General features: G+C 39.9%; 1 protein-coding gene across 3 annotated transcripts in view; it reads left to right on the forward strand.

Moving 5' to 3' along the window:
• The window catches only part of grb10b (growth factor receptor-bound protein 10b), a 116,936-nt gene that overhangs the window by 33,776 nt on the left and 70,065 nt on the right, over positions 1-13,095 (forward strand). For all 3 annotated transcript variants that reach the window (XM_077207999.1, XM_077207981.1, XM_077207990.1), the window contains exon 2: positions 287-399. In XM_077207999.1, the coding sequence (XP_077064114.1) occupies positions 349-399 (51 nt within the window). In that variant the 5' untranslated portion in view covers positions 287-348. The remainder of the gene's footprint in view (positions 1-286; positions 400-13,095) is intronic.

Genomic DNA, 13,095 nt, shown 5'->3' on the forward strand with positions numbered 1-13,095 from the left:
CTCTCCTCACAATGCAAGCCAAGTTGCTTTCCCAGTGCCTTGGATTTAAAGAGGACAATCTAGAAATTGTTTTTACATACTGTAACTGCATGTCTGTTGGTCAGCTCGGATTCTGAATTTCCCTACTCTTATTCTTCTGTTGTTTACTGACCCCGTGGAACTATTTTGGTTAAGAAGTGCTCTGTGCTATATTGGTAGTTGCCACTTAGACTAAACAGAGAAAGAGAAAGCTTTTTTACCTTGAAGAAACATTTGATGTAACATTTTTGTTTTGGTTTGATTTCAGACTTTTTTCTCATCTATCTGAGGTGGATGTAATATCCAAGAGAGACATTACAGAACTGTATCATGGCTGTGGCCGGATGTCCGGATTATTTTCTACACCATCCAAATTACCAGGTAAATGATTGTTTGTGATTTTCTAATTACATTATTTACCCAGCCTCTACATTATTCTTGTTATTTTAACATGTTCTTTTTTTTTTTTCAAACACACTAGATAATCTGCCCTAGCCTTTAAACATAAACTGGAAAATGCAGCCAGATTACAGCTATACTAAAATGTTCATGCAGTATCAGGCAATTTTCCTTTAGTACCCGCTTTGGTATTTACTTATTTAAAGTAATACGTGAATACACTAAAACTACTAGTCAAACTTATATGCTAACACTGGCCAAATATCCTTGATGTAATGTTGTAAGTAGTATTATTTACTAAAGAAGAATAAATTATTTAATTCTAGTGTCAGTCGACTGTTTGGGGCATTTTGTTCAAAGCTGCCCTTTCCTGACTTGGGATATATCCAAGCATGAATTTAAATACATGCATAACCTACACGTCAAGACAGAATGTACTATATTGTGAATATATTCATAGCATTTTATAAAAAAAATATTTATTTATTAATTTCCATCCTTCTTCTATAAGCTATAGTCCCTTATCATATGTGTGCTGCACAGTGATATACACATTAATTTGATGAACAGGTGTTTCACAACACAGCTGTTGATATATCATTTAATGTATCATGCCTTGAATACTGTATTGGTCAGCAGAAAACCAAAAATAATCTGTAAAAACCAATAGTTGACTTGCTCAAGGAAGTTTTGTATAGTTTCTGAGAGCATGTGAGAGGAGGATAAAGTGGAGGGGTTCTGTGTATTTTGAATGTACCTGTCATGAGCAGTAGATTCAGAGTCTGAGCATGAATAAAAATGGGGTTGCCGTGAATGGCCATTGCATCAGTATGCATTCCTTTAGGCTGAGCGCATTTGATTCACATGGTGTAACCCGATGTAAAAGCTAGTGGTCGACCGATATGGGTTTTTTGATGGGCGATGTCGATATCTTAGAGAGCAGGGTGGCCGATGGCCGATATTTATGTGTATATATATATATATATATATATATATATATATATATACACACACACACACAAATACATATTATATATATATATATATATATATATACATATATATACATACACTCACACACACTTTATATTTATATAAATCAATATTTAATAAATTTGATAAATTTAATACATATTTCAAAATCTTTAAAATAAACATGCTTAGGCCCTATACTAGATGGCAACTTCTTGAATCTGCAATCCTATTACAGAATTTTTCACAAATAAAGTAATTGTTTAAAAATATATGAATATGTGAATAAAAAAGAAATAAACACTGTAAAAGGGCACTCGTTAATCTGGTAATTAATCAGTAATCACTGATAATCATATTTTTTCAAATAAAGACTTTTTTTTACTTTGACTTTTGACAAGGTAACGCTAATTTTACATACAGCACACAGTGAAAACGACATGAATATGACACAGTGGACCACTGGATATAGCACAGCATATTTTAAAAAGAAGGATTTAAAGTGTTTCGATCGCGTCTCCTGTAAAGCTGATCTTCTGTTCGCATTCACTCACTGCGCACGGACCGTCACTCGCAGGAACACGTTTATGCAGGCTACAAACGCACACTTCACAAGATATCACAGCTGGATTCGATTAAATCTGCAAGGTTTGTGAAATTAAATGTTTATTAACTTTAGATATTCAGAGATTTGTTTAAATTATGTAGATGCGCATTTGCTGAATGTTGACGGAAGATGAGAAAGTATTTTAGGCTGATTGTTTGCCTTTTCGGTCACAAATAATATAAAAGCAAACGTATTACTTTTTCGCATACCATTTACTTTCTTTGACCAGTTCTGTAGCCACCGGTTCTGTCTAACAAAATATTAGATCTGACTGACAGAGATCGTAAACTAATGAAGACGGAGAATGTGAGTGAGCGCTGTGTTCTCTTCTCAGGTGCTGGTGTTCTCAGCGGCGCCCGTCAAAATAAAAGTCCGTAGCGCAGTTAAAATAAAAGTCCCGCTTCCAAAACATCGGCCAATCAGAAAAACTTATCGGCCTTGGCGATATATCGGTCGACCACTAGTAAAAGCATCTAAATTCTAGCTTCAATCAGTGAAGTAGCTGGTCAGTTTTGAAGGGCTTTCATCAGTGAAAGTCACTGTTTATCAGTTCATCAGTTAGCATTGTTTAAATGGCATCCACATGCAGCAGTTCAAAACCAACTGGGAAATATTAATCAGGCAAATCACCCCGTGGAGATCTGGCATTAGTGCAGCTTGATTATGAGATATTCTGGGGGACACCCACTGTCTTGCAAAATACCCAGACGCTCTGATATGAAATTAGCTTGTCCTTTTAATTAAGTCAAAGAATGTATATTTCCCTCAGTCACATTCGACGGCCTAGGTGGCTAGCTGGCTCATTCGGACTATCAGGCTCGGCTTTGCAATTCAGTTTTACAGCCCTTACTTCATTGGACCTAAGAAAGGCGGTGGGTTACAACCAATCTTGGACCTGCGTGTCCAGAAGCAGACCCTTCACAAGCTCCCATTCAAGATGTTAATGCAGAGACTCATTTTTGTATGCATTTGACCCCAAGATTGGTTTGCGGCGATCGACCTTAAGGAGGAGTACTTTCATGTCTTGATTATCCCTCTACACAGACTGTTTCTACGTTTTGCGTTCAAGGGGTGAGCATGTCAGTACAAGGTCCTCCCCTTCGAGCTGTCCCTGTTGCCTCACGTCTTCACGAAAGTTGCGGAGGCGACCCTTGTCTTTCTGAGGGAGCACAGCGTTCGCATCCTCAACTACCTCGGCGACTGGCTCATCCTGGCCTACTCGCGAGAGCAGTTGTGCGAACACAGGGACTTGGTGCTCAGGCACCTCAGCCATCCGGGGCTTCGGGTCAACTGGGAAAAGAGCAAACTCTCCCCCGTGCAGAGAATCTCTTTCCTCAGTATGGAGTTGGACTCAGTCAACATTACCGCACGTCTCCTGATCGAATGTGCTCATTCGGTGCTGAACTACCTGAATTCATTCAGAGGCTCCTGGGGCATATAGCAGCCGCAGCTGCAGCTCCTGGACAGGACCTCGACTGCAGTGGCACATCAATTGCCTTGAGTTTCTAGCAGTATGTGTTGCTCTGTGCCTTTTTTTTAGATCGCATACAGGCCAAGCATGTGCTGGTCCAGACAGACAACACTGTGACCTTTGTGCACATCAACCATCAGGGTTGTCTACGCTCCTGTCGCATGTAGCAACTCGCCTAGGAGTCAGGAGTCAGGAGTCAGAAGCATCGGAGGTTGCTTTTCGCCATTCACATTCCAAACATGCTTTGGGACCGAACAGGTTGACCTGTTTCCCTCTCCGGACACGTCCCACTGCCTATTGTTTTACTACCTTACTGAGGGGACCCTCAGTACAGATGTGCTGGCATACAGCTGGCCTTTTTGGCCTACACAAGTATGCCTTTTCCCCAGTGAGCCTACTCGCACAGACACTGGGCAAGGTCAGGGAGGACGAGGAGCAGGTTTTGTTAGCTCCGCCATACTGGCCTAACCGGACTTGGTTCCCAGAACTGATGCTCCTTTGCGACAGCCCCTCCCTGGCAGATTTCTCTGAGGAAGGACCAGCTTTCTCAGTGACGGTGCACCCTGTGGCACCTGTGTCCAAACCTATGGAATCTCCATGTATGGACTTGAGGACTTGAGTTATCTACCCCCAGCGGTGGTAGACACTATCACTTCAGGGAGAGCAGCCTCTATAAGGCACACTTATGCTCTAAAGTGGAACCTGTTCGTTGAGTGGTGTTCTTCTCTCTCAGTGCTCTCCTTCCTGCAAGAAGGGTTGGAGCAAAGGCTGTCTCCCTCCAATTCTGTGGGAAAGACCCGACCTGATCACCAGGTTCTTGCCTGCGGCCACCATTCAACCCGAAAAAAGTCATATATACTTTAAGCCATACCCAATAGTGAAAAGAAAATAGGAGATAAACATTTGATGAAGCGACCATGCCATTTTGGCTTGCTTCTACTTTGAGCTCTTTTATCTTTCACGCTGGGGTTTAATAAAGACGGAAAAGTGCTGGATCAATTTGCAAGCTGTGCGTTTTTAATTAAAATAAATTCAGCAACACACTTAAGCTAAACAGGAAACCGAACAACCACAATAGAGACAAGATCTGACAAAGAACAAGATCTGACAAAGAACAACTGAATGAACGCTATTGAGAAAAACACTAGGGACTAAACAAGATAATTAACCCTTTCACACGTAAGTTTAAAATATTCTAACTGACCCCCCAGCGTGAGTTTTTCAAGGCGACCGTTATTTAGAACTTTTCACTTTAATGTTTCCATGGTGGCGCGTCATTGCTTGTCACGTGACACAGCGCAACCACAACACAGCGCTGAATGAATGATGATCTGCTTTTATGTAATTTTCCCTTTTTTATTAAAAATATTCACAAATGTATTAGCTATAGCATGAAACACTGATATTCCGATTGTCAAATATGTGCAAGTGGATGTGTTTTGATGTTTAAACACCTTTATAACGATCGCGTTAGTTGAGCTGTATTGCGCGATGGGCGGCGCCATGTTAGTTTGTTTCACAGTTCAGAGAATCGGATCTGTTGGATTTACATGTCAATTCCTCCACTTCTCACGAAATGCATGAAAGTAAGTGGCTTGTGAACTGGGAGAAGAATAGACTTACACAATCTGTATCTGACATGAATAAAACGTGTCGTCTTATTATAATGTAAAGGATTATTATTGCCGCTTCCATAGACATCAGTGTGTATTTTACAAACTCAAATCATTGTTTTGCTAGTACTTGTGTGTATTTAAATGTCTGAAACCTAAAATAAACATTATGTGGTTGAAAACACTCAATAGTTGTGATATATGACAGCACTGAGTGGGTCCTTCTCTGGCTCAGCGCCAGCAAACGCGCAAAAGCACGTTTGAATTTAGCAGTTGATCACGTGATGCACTGACCGTTCTAATCACACCGGTGTGATCATACGGTCCAGGGACCAGCCAAGACTGATCACACCGGTGTGATCGTACGTGTGAAAGGGTTAACAAGACACAGGTGTAACATGAAGGCAAATCAAATATTATGGCAACAGAGGAACAAATACATGAAGCTGATCAGAACACAGTGCAAAACCAACTCAAAGTCCAACTAAAACCTGCAAAACATGACATTACGTCTTGCCTTAAACATCAACAAAAGTCCAACAGAGGGTGAGTGGGGGCTTAGGAAGAGGACATATAGCTGGAGACGGGTCAACCCAGGACAAGGGAGGAACAGGGAGGAGCCAGGGAAGAGACAACAGCAGGAGGAGCCAGGGAGTGACCCCAAACAGAGCTAGCAGGCTGAAGGCCCATGGGAGAAGCCTTGATGTAGAGGCCAGGTGAAACCAGGGGGACAAATGACAGAGGTAGAGCTGGAGACCCAGGTGGAGCCGAGGAGACAGGGCAACACTGGAGGTCCTGGAGACCAAGATGGAGCCACGGGGACGAGCGGCTGCCAGGGTGCCGGAGGACTAAGGCGCAGCTTGTGCGACTGGGGTGGAGGCCCAAGGCACAGGCGAAGGGCTGGAAATATGTGGCAAAGGCAGAGCGACGATTGACCAAGGTGAAGCTGGACGGTTGAGGAAGCCTGGAGGAGCCGGAAGGACAATGGTCCCAGGTGGAGCCGAGGAAGCGAGGATCCAAGGTGGAGCCAACTGGTTGATGGGCCAGAGTGGAGTGATAGGCTTGGAGGTTCGAAGTGGAGCCAGAGGGTCAACACACCAGGGCGGCGCCAAAGGCAGACCAGATCTGCAGAGAGGAGTCAGCAAAAGAGTCGAAGGGTTTCCTGCTGGTGAAGGTCTTTAGTAATTTAAAGAAAGATATTTTCGTCAACACTTGACCCATTAATACTAACACTTTTCATCTCTATTCAATCTATGTTATATAGATGTATATATTTTAATCAATAATCTGCACCTGTAATCAAAATTTGTGTGAAAAATAATAAAAGTTGTTTGTGTTTTACTGTCACTAGTGTTCATTTCAGCTGGAAGCTGCATTGAATTGTATGTACTTGTACGTTTTTGGAGTTTTGCAAAAATGTGGGTACACATTTTGGAAACACAAACTACAACCGCCCCAGTTGTAAAGTAATTGCACCAAAACTAACAATTTTGCTCCTAAAAAGTGTAATTGTTTAACTACAATCAGTGTCAGTAAAGATCATGCTTGTGATAAAATATGAGAAGTTATGTGTGAAGAAAACAAAGGAAAATGTATGTGAATATCACTTCTGATTTGAATGGCGTAAAAAAGTTGAAATTTGGTCAAATTATTTTATTTTATTTTTCATTTATAATTTATTGTAATATAAATTATATTTAAAAACAAATGTAGAATACATAAAGATGTAATTCCCACCACCATTATTTCCATCACAAATTAATTATGATTTGAGAAGTATGTTCATGGTGGTTCAGGGAGAAAAAATAAAAACAAAAATGAGAGAATTCATGTGCCCACTCTTAGACATGTCCTCACTCTCTAGAGAATTACTATTCCAGCCAGGGATGGGGAGAGGGGGAGTACTCTGGGTTCATGTCAAATTCAGAGCTTGGAGCCCTCTCCTTGGACAGCACACCAAATGTGCACATTTTGTACTATATCTGATTGTATGTAAGTGTGAACCCGTGAAAGAGAGGTCTTGCAAACTAAACCACTAAGAATTTTTGTATGTATTTGGGAGGTGGAGGAATGGTAGATGCTTATAGATACTGGTAAATAAAATGCCCTCAGCATCTGTCGGTGCCTGTGTAAGTCTGATAAATCTGGGCCGGGTTCCAGGCTTGGCTAATACAGGGGAACTGGAGACCTGCCACAGCACTTCGAGGAAAGCTCCCTAACTACTGTTTTAAAGGAACTGCTGAACTGGCTTTTATTGAGCTGTGCCTTTCGCCTTTGTGCTCTCAATTAAGGTGATGAGCTAATGTTTGAATTGCTCTGAAAGTGTAAAGCCTTGTTTATACTCGACGCGTCCGCACGAGCGCGAGTCTCCGCTGACTGCGCGCGCACCTCTCCAAACGGACGAGGCGTTTATACTTGATGGGCTTACTTCTGCTATTGTAGGCTTATTTTGTAAATGTAAGCAGTTACTTTAGACAAGTGCAAACTGGGTGCTTAATGCAAATGTGTTCCTATTCACAAAATGAGAGGCTTTTATGGTCACCCATCAATGCAAATGTCTCTGTGTATAGAAGGATCAGAAACATGCTTGTACAGACGTACCAGTTCGGCCAGATTCGACTGGAAGTCGTTCATCTTCGGATGCGGCGCCGCGAGTGATGTTACAAAAAGTGCCGTGCACACCGCCAGGCGAAATGGGGTCTTGCGCACCCAACGCGCACAACACCCCACACCGCAATGACGTAATTTTTTGCCGCGCGCACCTTCGCGCTCTTGCGGACGCGTCGAGTATAAACAAGTCTTAAGCCCCTACTTTCAGGATCTTCATTAAGCCTGTGTGGGCGTGAATTGAATAAAAATGTACAGCTAAAGGGAGCGTTATGCTAGTGTACTCAGTTTTTCTGAGCCTCCATAATTAAAGAGGTCTTGATATAATAACCTAATAAATCAAATATGGCTTGTAAATTAAATTGAAATGCAGAATATCAAGCAAAATGTGGTGGCAGCTTTTGAATGTCATTTGCGATCATTTTCATTTTCTGTGAAAGTTAGAAGTATGCAAGTTTTGTGTGAGTTTTGTAACTGTGTTTTCTTAGCTTAGTGTAAGACGATGTTATTGGTCAGAGCAACTTGACTTTTGCCAATTGAAGATGAACTAATCCAGAAATGTGGGTTTGTCATTAGCCTGCATTTTTTCAAAACTCAGGGTGAAAAAATGCACAGCTCTGGAAATACTAATACGCTCCAACAACAGGAGCGTATTAGTATATCAAGAGGTGTGCATTTTTTCACCCTGAGTTTTATAGCTGTTTTTAGAGTGAATTAAGAAAACATATGGTTCCTTGTTCCTTGAAGTCAACATTCCTCTTCTTGGTATTTCTAAGAGCTTGAGGATTCAGTATCAAGGTCTTTTATGTTGTTGTCTTCCAGACACTTTCTGGCAGGTGTCGGGGTGATGAAAGTAGCAAGGACTCAGGTGCTGTTGGTTGAGACTCAGTTGATTGGCTTTTATTTAATAATAAAAATAAAACAAAATACAAACAAAAACTACAAAAACTGAGGGGGGGGAAACAAGACTGACTCGACTCGACTCGACTCGACTCGACTCGACTCGACTCAACTCAACCACACAGCAGGGAATCACACAGTGTACATACTATGACAAACCAGCACAGGACTGTGAACACAGGGAGATCAAACAAAGCAGTTAAGAAGGAGGACAGGGGGGGGAAAATTAATCAATAATCAGGTAACAAGATGGGAGGGGCTAGACAATCGATAGGAGAGCACATGGCACAAGGAAACATAGGCTACATGACAACCCATGTGCTCACACTAAACATGACAAAAAACACAAGCACATAGCCAGTAAAACAAATCACCAGCCATGTGCTCACACAAAAGGAGACATGAACATGCAGCTAATGAAAACACTCATAAGCCACGTGTTTACACAAAACATGACAACATGTAAGCACACAGCTAGTGGAGAACACAAGCTGTGTGTTACACATCACAAGACAAAACATGACATGAAAGTGGACAGAAGAGCGTATGGCCCGAGCGAACTTGAAACCACATGCTCACACGACAAGACAGAATGCACGAGAACGAGCGAGAGCTCATCCTGTGCGCTCACAACAGAGGACAAAACCACGGAGCATGAATGTCCGAATCCCGACACAGAACCGAAACCAAACTAGACAGATGTGCCGGGATCCAAATACCACGCCCGGCACATGTAACAAGACATACAGACAAGAGAGCGCACGGCTCGAGAACGCTCGAAGCCGCGCGCACACACAAAAACATGACAAAACAGGAGTGTCAGAGCTCTGTCACAAAACCAAGAAATAAACTAGACAGAAGTGACAGAACCCTGACACTTCCAGATGTTTTCTCTGAATTGAAGTAAAGTATTTGAGAACCTGGTGGGCCTGGTATATGAAAAGACATTATTGTAATATTGCTTTGATTCTCAAGAAGAACTCTTTATTTCTCAAATTTTCTCTATTTTTTTCTTATGCCTTAATGCTGATATAAATATTAAACATTAGATGTACTGTATGTTACCATTGAAAAAAAGAAAAGGAAAAAAAAAGATTTTTTTAAAAGAAATTAATATATTTATTAAGCAATTGGTTGCGTTGAATTAATCAACTATTAATTAGTGACAGTAAAGATCTTTACATTGTTACAAAAAACTTTTGAACTTTCTTATAAACTTCCTAATGATCAAAGAATAAAAAAAAAACATTCCAGAAAAATAATAAGCATATTAGAACAATTTCTGAGACGTAAGACTTAAGTAATAGCTGCTGAAAAGTTAGCTTTGCCATCATAAGAATAAATTACCAATTAAAATCTATATAAAATGGAAAACAAGTATTTTAAAATGTAGTAAGATTTCACAATATTACCGTTTTTAATGTGTTTTTAACCAAAGAAATGCAGCCTTGGTGAGCATTCAAATATTAAGACATTTTAATGACCTTAGACTCTTGAACAGTAGTGTACATCTGTATGACTGACTCTAATGTGCCTGTTCTTCTTGTATTTAGTAAAGTACATTATGAATGTGGGTCTGTTTTCACAGTGAAATCCATCCTGCCAGAGGAATTCACAGTATAGCTTGACCGTCTTAGGCTAAGCAGGGCTATGCATTATGCATTATGCATTATACCGTATGCATTATATTAATACCAGAGGGTTAAAGGATTACATTAAATGCTGCTTGACAGCCCTATTTATCGACTATGTTATGAACCTTATGCGTTAGATTATACAGCAGATAAAACCAAGTCAGGTCACATTGTAGGAGATCTATGAACCTTAATAAACACCTCATGGATATATAGCATCCACGTGTTAGCAGAAACTTGATCTATTTACACCAGCACATGGAGGGTTCTTATGTTATGTCACGTGTGTTTGGGGATAAATGAACCATAGCATCCTTGAATAGTTCCCTTGAAAGGTGCTGGCCTATGTTTTTTTTTCTTTACACATCACATTTCGCTTGATATAAAGAATGCTCTTCACTGAAACCGAACTCATCTTGATAATTAAGTACACAAACTTCAGAAAGAAAAAATAACGCCTCAACTGTTACAGTCATAATTTGAGTAAAACAATTAACATTTTCTTTAAATATCCAAATTATTTATATATCATACTACATTGCAATACTAATAATTAACGTTTATTATAGATGTTCTTATTTAAAATAAAATAAAATGTAACAGTCGAAAAAAAAGCATGGTATTTGGTATTCGAATTAATTTAATTTACTATTGAAACGGTATCTGAAAAGTAGCAGAGCCAAATTTTGAATGGTAAATGGTAAAGTTTTATTTCACCTCATATATTTTATAAAATTGTGGAAAAGTTTCTATGACATCTAACATTATGTCATAGCTTTTCATTTCTTATTTGAACTGATCAACTTTTTCAAGATGTCTGAGAAAGTTCTGTAAAGTCACCAGAGGCAATGGAGACCTATAGATTATGGACCCAGACAAACTTGAAGTGTGATATTAGAGGTCTTATCTCTGTCTGGGCCTTATGCTGAGTCTGACAGAACCACAGCGGCTTCCCTCAATATGGGTGGAGCATAGAACGGATCGGTCTCACTCGACTAGCTAGAACCCACACTCATGCTCACTAAACAAAAATACAGTCTTTTTGCCCTTAAGAACATTTCCGTCTTTTAATGCTTATGTCCAGGTGCATTGCTTTAGGATTAACCGTCAGACTGCAGGAGACCGAAGAAGAGACTAGAATTCCTTGTATGTTCAAAGACTCATAAGAAACATCTTGAAAATTCTCACAGAACACAAGATGGATTGCTCACTCCAAGCTGATCTGATGCATCAGTGCGGAAATAAAAAATAAACCGTTTTATACACATTATATCAAAACATTAGGAATTGAAAAGTGTATAAATACTTTTGGAGAATAAATCTGAATAACAAATATTTTAGACAGCTGTGATGTGTATGAGCGAATATTCAGAAATTAATGAAAATGGTGATTGTTCTCGAATCTTTTGGATTCCATGTTAAACCAGTAATGTGAATGTTGGTGCTGGTAATGTATTCTTCAGATAGGATTTCCATGATTAGTGATAAAATAAAGGAATCGGTTCACTCATTCAGTAAGCATTAGCTAAAGGTATTTGACGTTGTTTTATAATGCTCAAGTACAATGCCTATTATCACTGTAAAACTCCTTTGAACCAATCTATATTGTTAAAAAGCGCTATATAAATAAAGGTGACTTTTTTATTGTATATATTGTTTTCAACAACATTTGTTGAAAGACCACCATCAGCATTCAAAATTCCTAATGATATGACAGTATTTAGGATAAACTAGTATGATATCCAGATTCAGTATATGTCGCTTGGCTGCAGTACACATGAAGTGGCCAATCGCACAAGATGTGTTCTGGGATTATACAGTAATTAGTGGTGGATGGCAAGTATCAACATTTTTCACATAAACTTCAGCGCATAACTCATCCCGCACTGTGCTATGGACATAAATGATACCTCAAATCGTTTGGTCATTTGAGGAGAGATATGATGTTACTGTAATCAAATGATTTTCATGGAGAAGAATGGGAGAAAAAATCCCATAGACTTTTTAAAAAATTATTATTATTATTTTGTCATGAAAACTGCTCACAATAAATTATATTTAGATGTTCATCAGCATCAAGATTTTGATCAAATGTATATGAAAAAAAATGTCAACAACAGTTCCGTTTGCATTCAACAAAGTGATGATGTGTGCGGCATCCATTAACACATAAACACATAAGAAAACAAAACAATCTTGCTCTGGTTCTGGAACATTGTACACAGCATTCAGAAGCCATAAAACTACTGACGCTCTACAGCCACATCACAGCCAGATTCTGGGTGTTGTGGTCTCGCTGAGAACCATCTCTAAATACGAGAGTGCCACAGGACATTCTGTTCCCAGCTCGTGCTGTGAAATCTCCAATCAGCGCTGAAAGAGATATCCCACAATCCTTGATCCTACTGCGCTCAGACCGAGCTTTTTGTTTTTGTACGCCATCCAAGAGTTCAAAGTGTTCCCCTCTGGTGAGACAGCAGAGAGGCTCTGTTATGGAAAGGAATGAGTTTTTGAATCCACTGCCACCTGTAGTTTACACACGAAGAGCGTGGCTCCCAGCTGCCAGTTGCTTTAGATCTTGTTCCGTGAATACAATGGCACAGTTTCAGCTGATCACATGACAGGGCCGCGTCTGAACGATGCTGTTTTTCTCATAGCCTGTAAACATGCTTGTGACCCTCCCCAATTACAGCAGGGGGGCATCTGAGGACAAGGGGAGGGCCTCCTCTCGTCTCTTTCATCACATATTGGGCAATTGCATCATGGACTTTCCCTTTGCTGAAAGAATACTGTATTTAATCAGTATTTTTTGTCTTGTTTTCTAGTAGTCTTATTTAAAATTGTGTTAGATAATATTTTTTTAAAACATAAACC

Source organism: Siphateles boraxobius, unplaced genomic scaffold, assembly GCF_051911475.1.
Source record: "Siphateles boraxobius isolate OS27281-9 unplaced genomic scaffold, OSU_SipBor_1 12, whole genome shotgun sequence".
NCBI classification, from domain to species: Eukaryota; Metazoa; Chordata; class Actinopteri; order Cypriniformes; family Leuciscidae; genus Siphateles; species Siphateles boraxobius.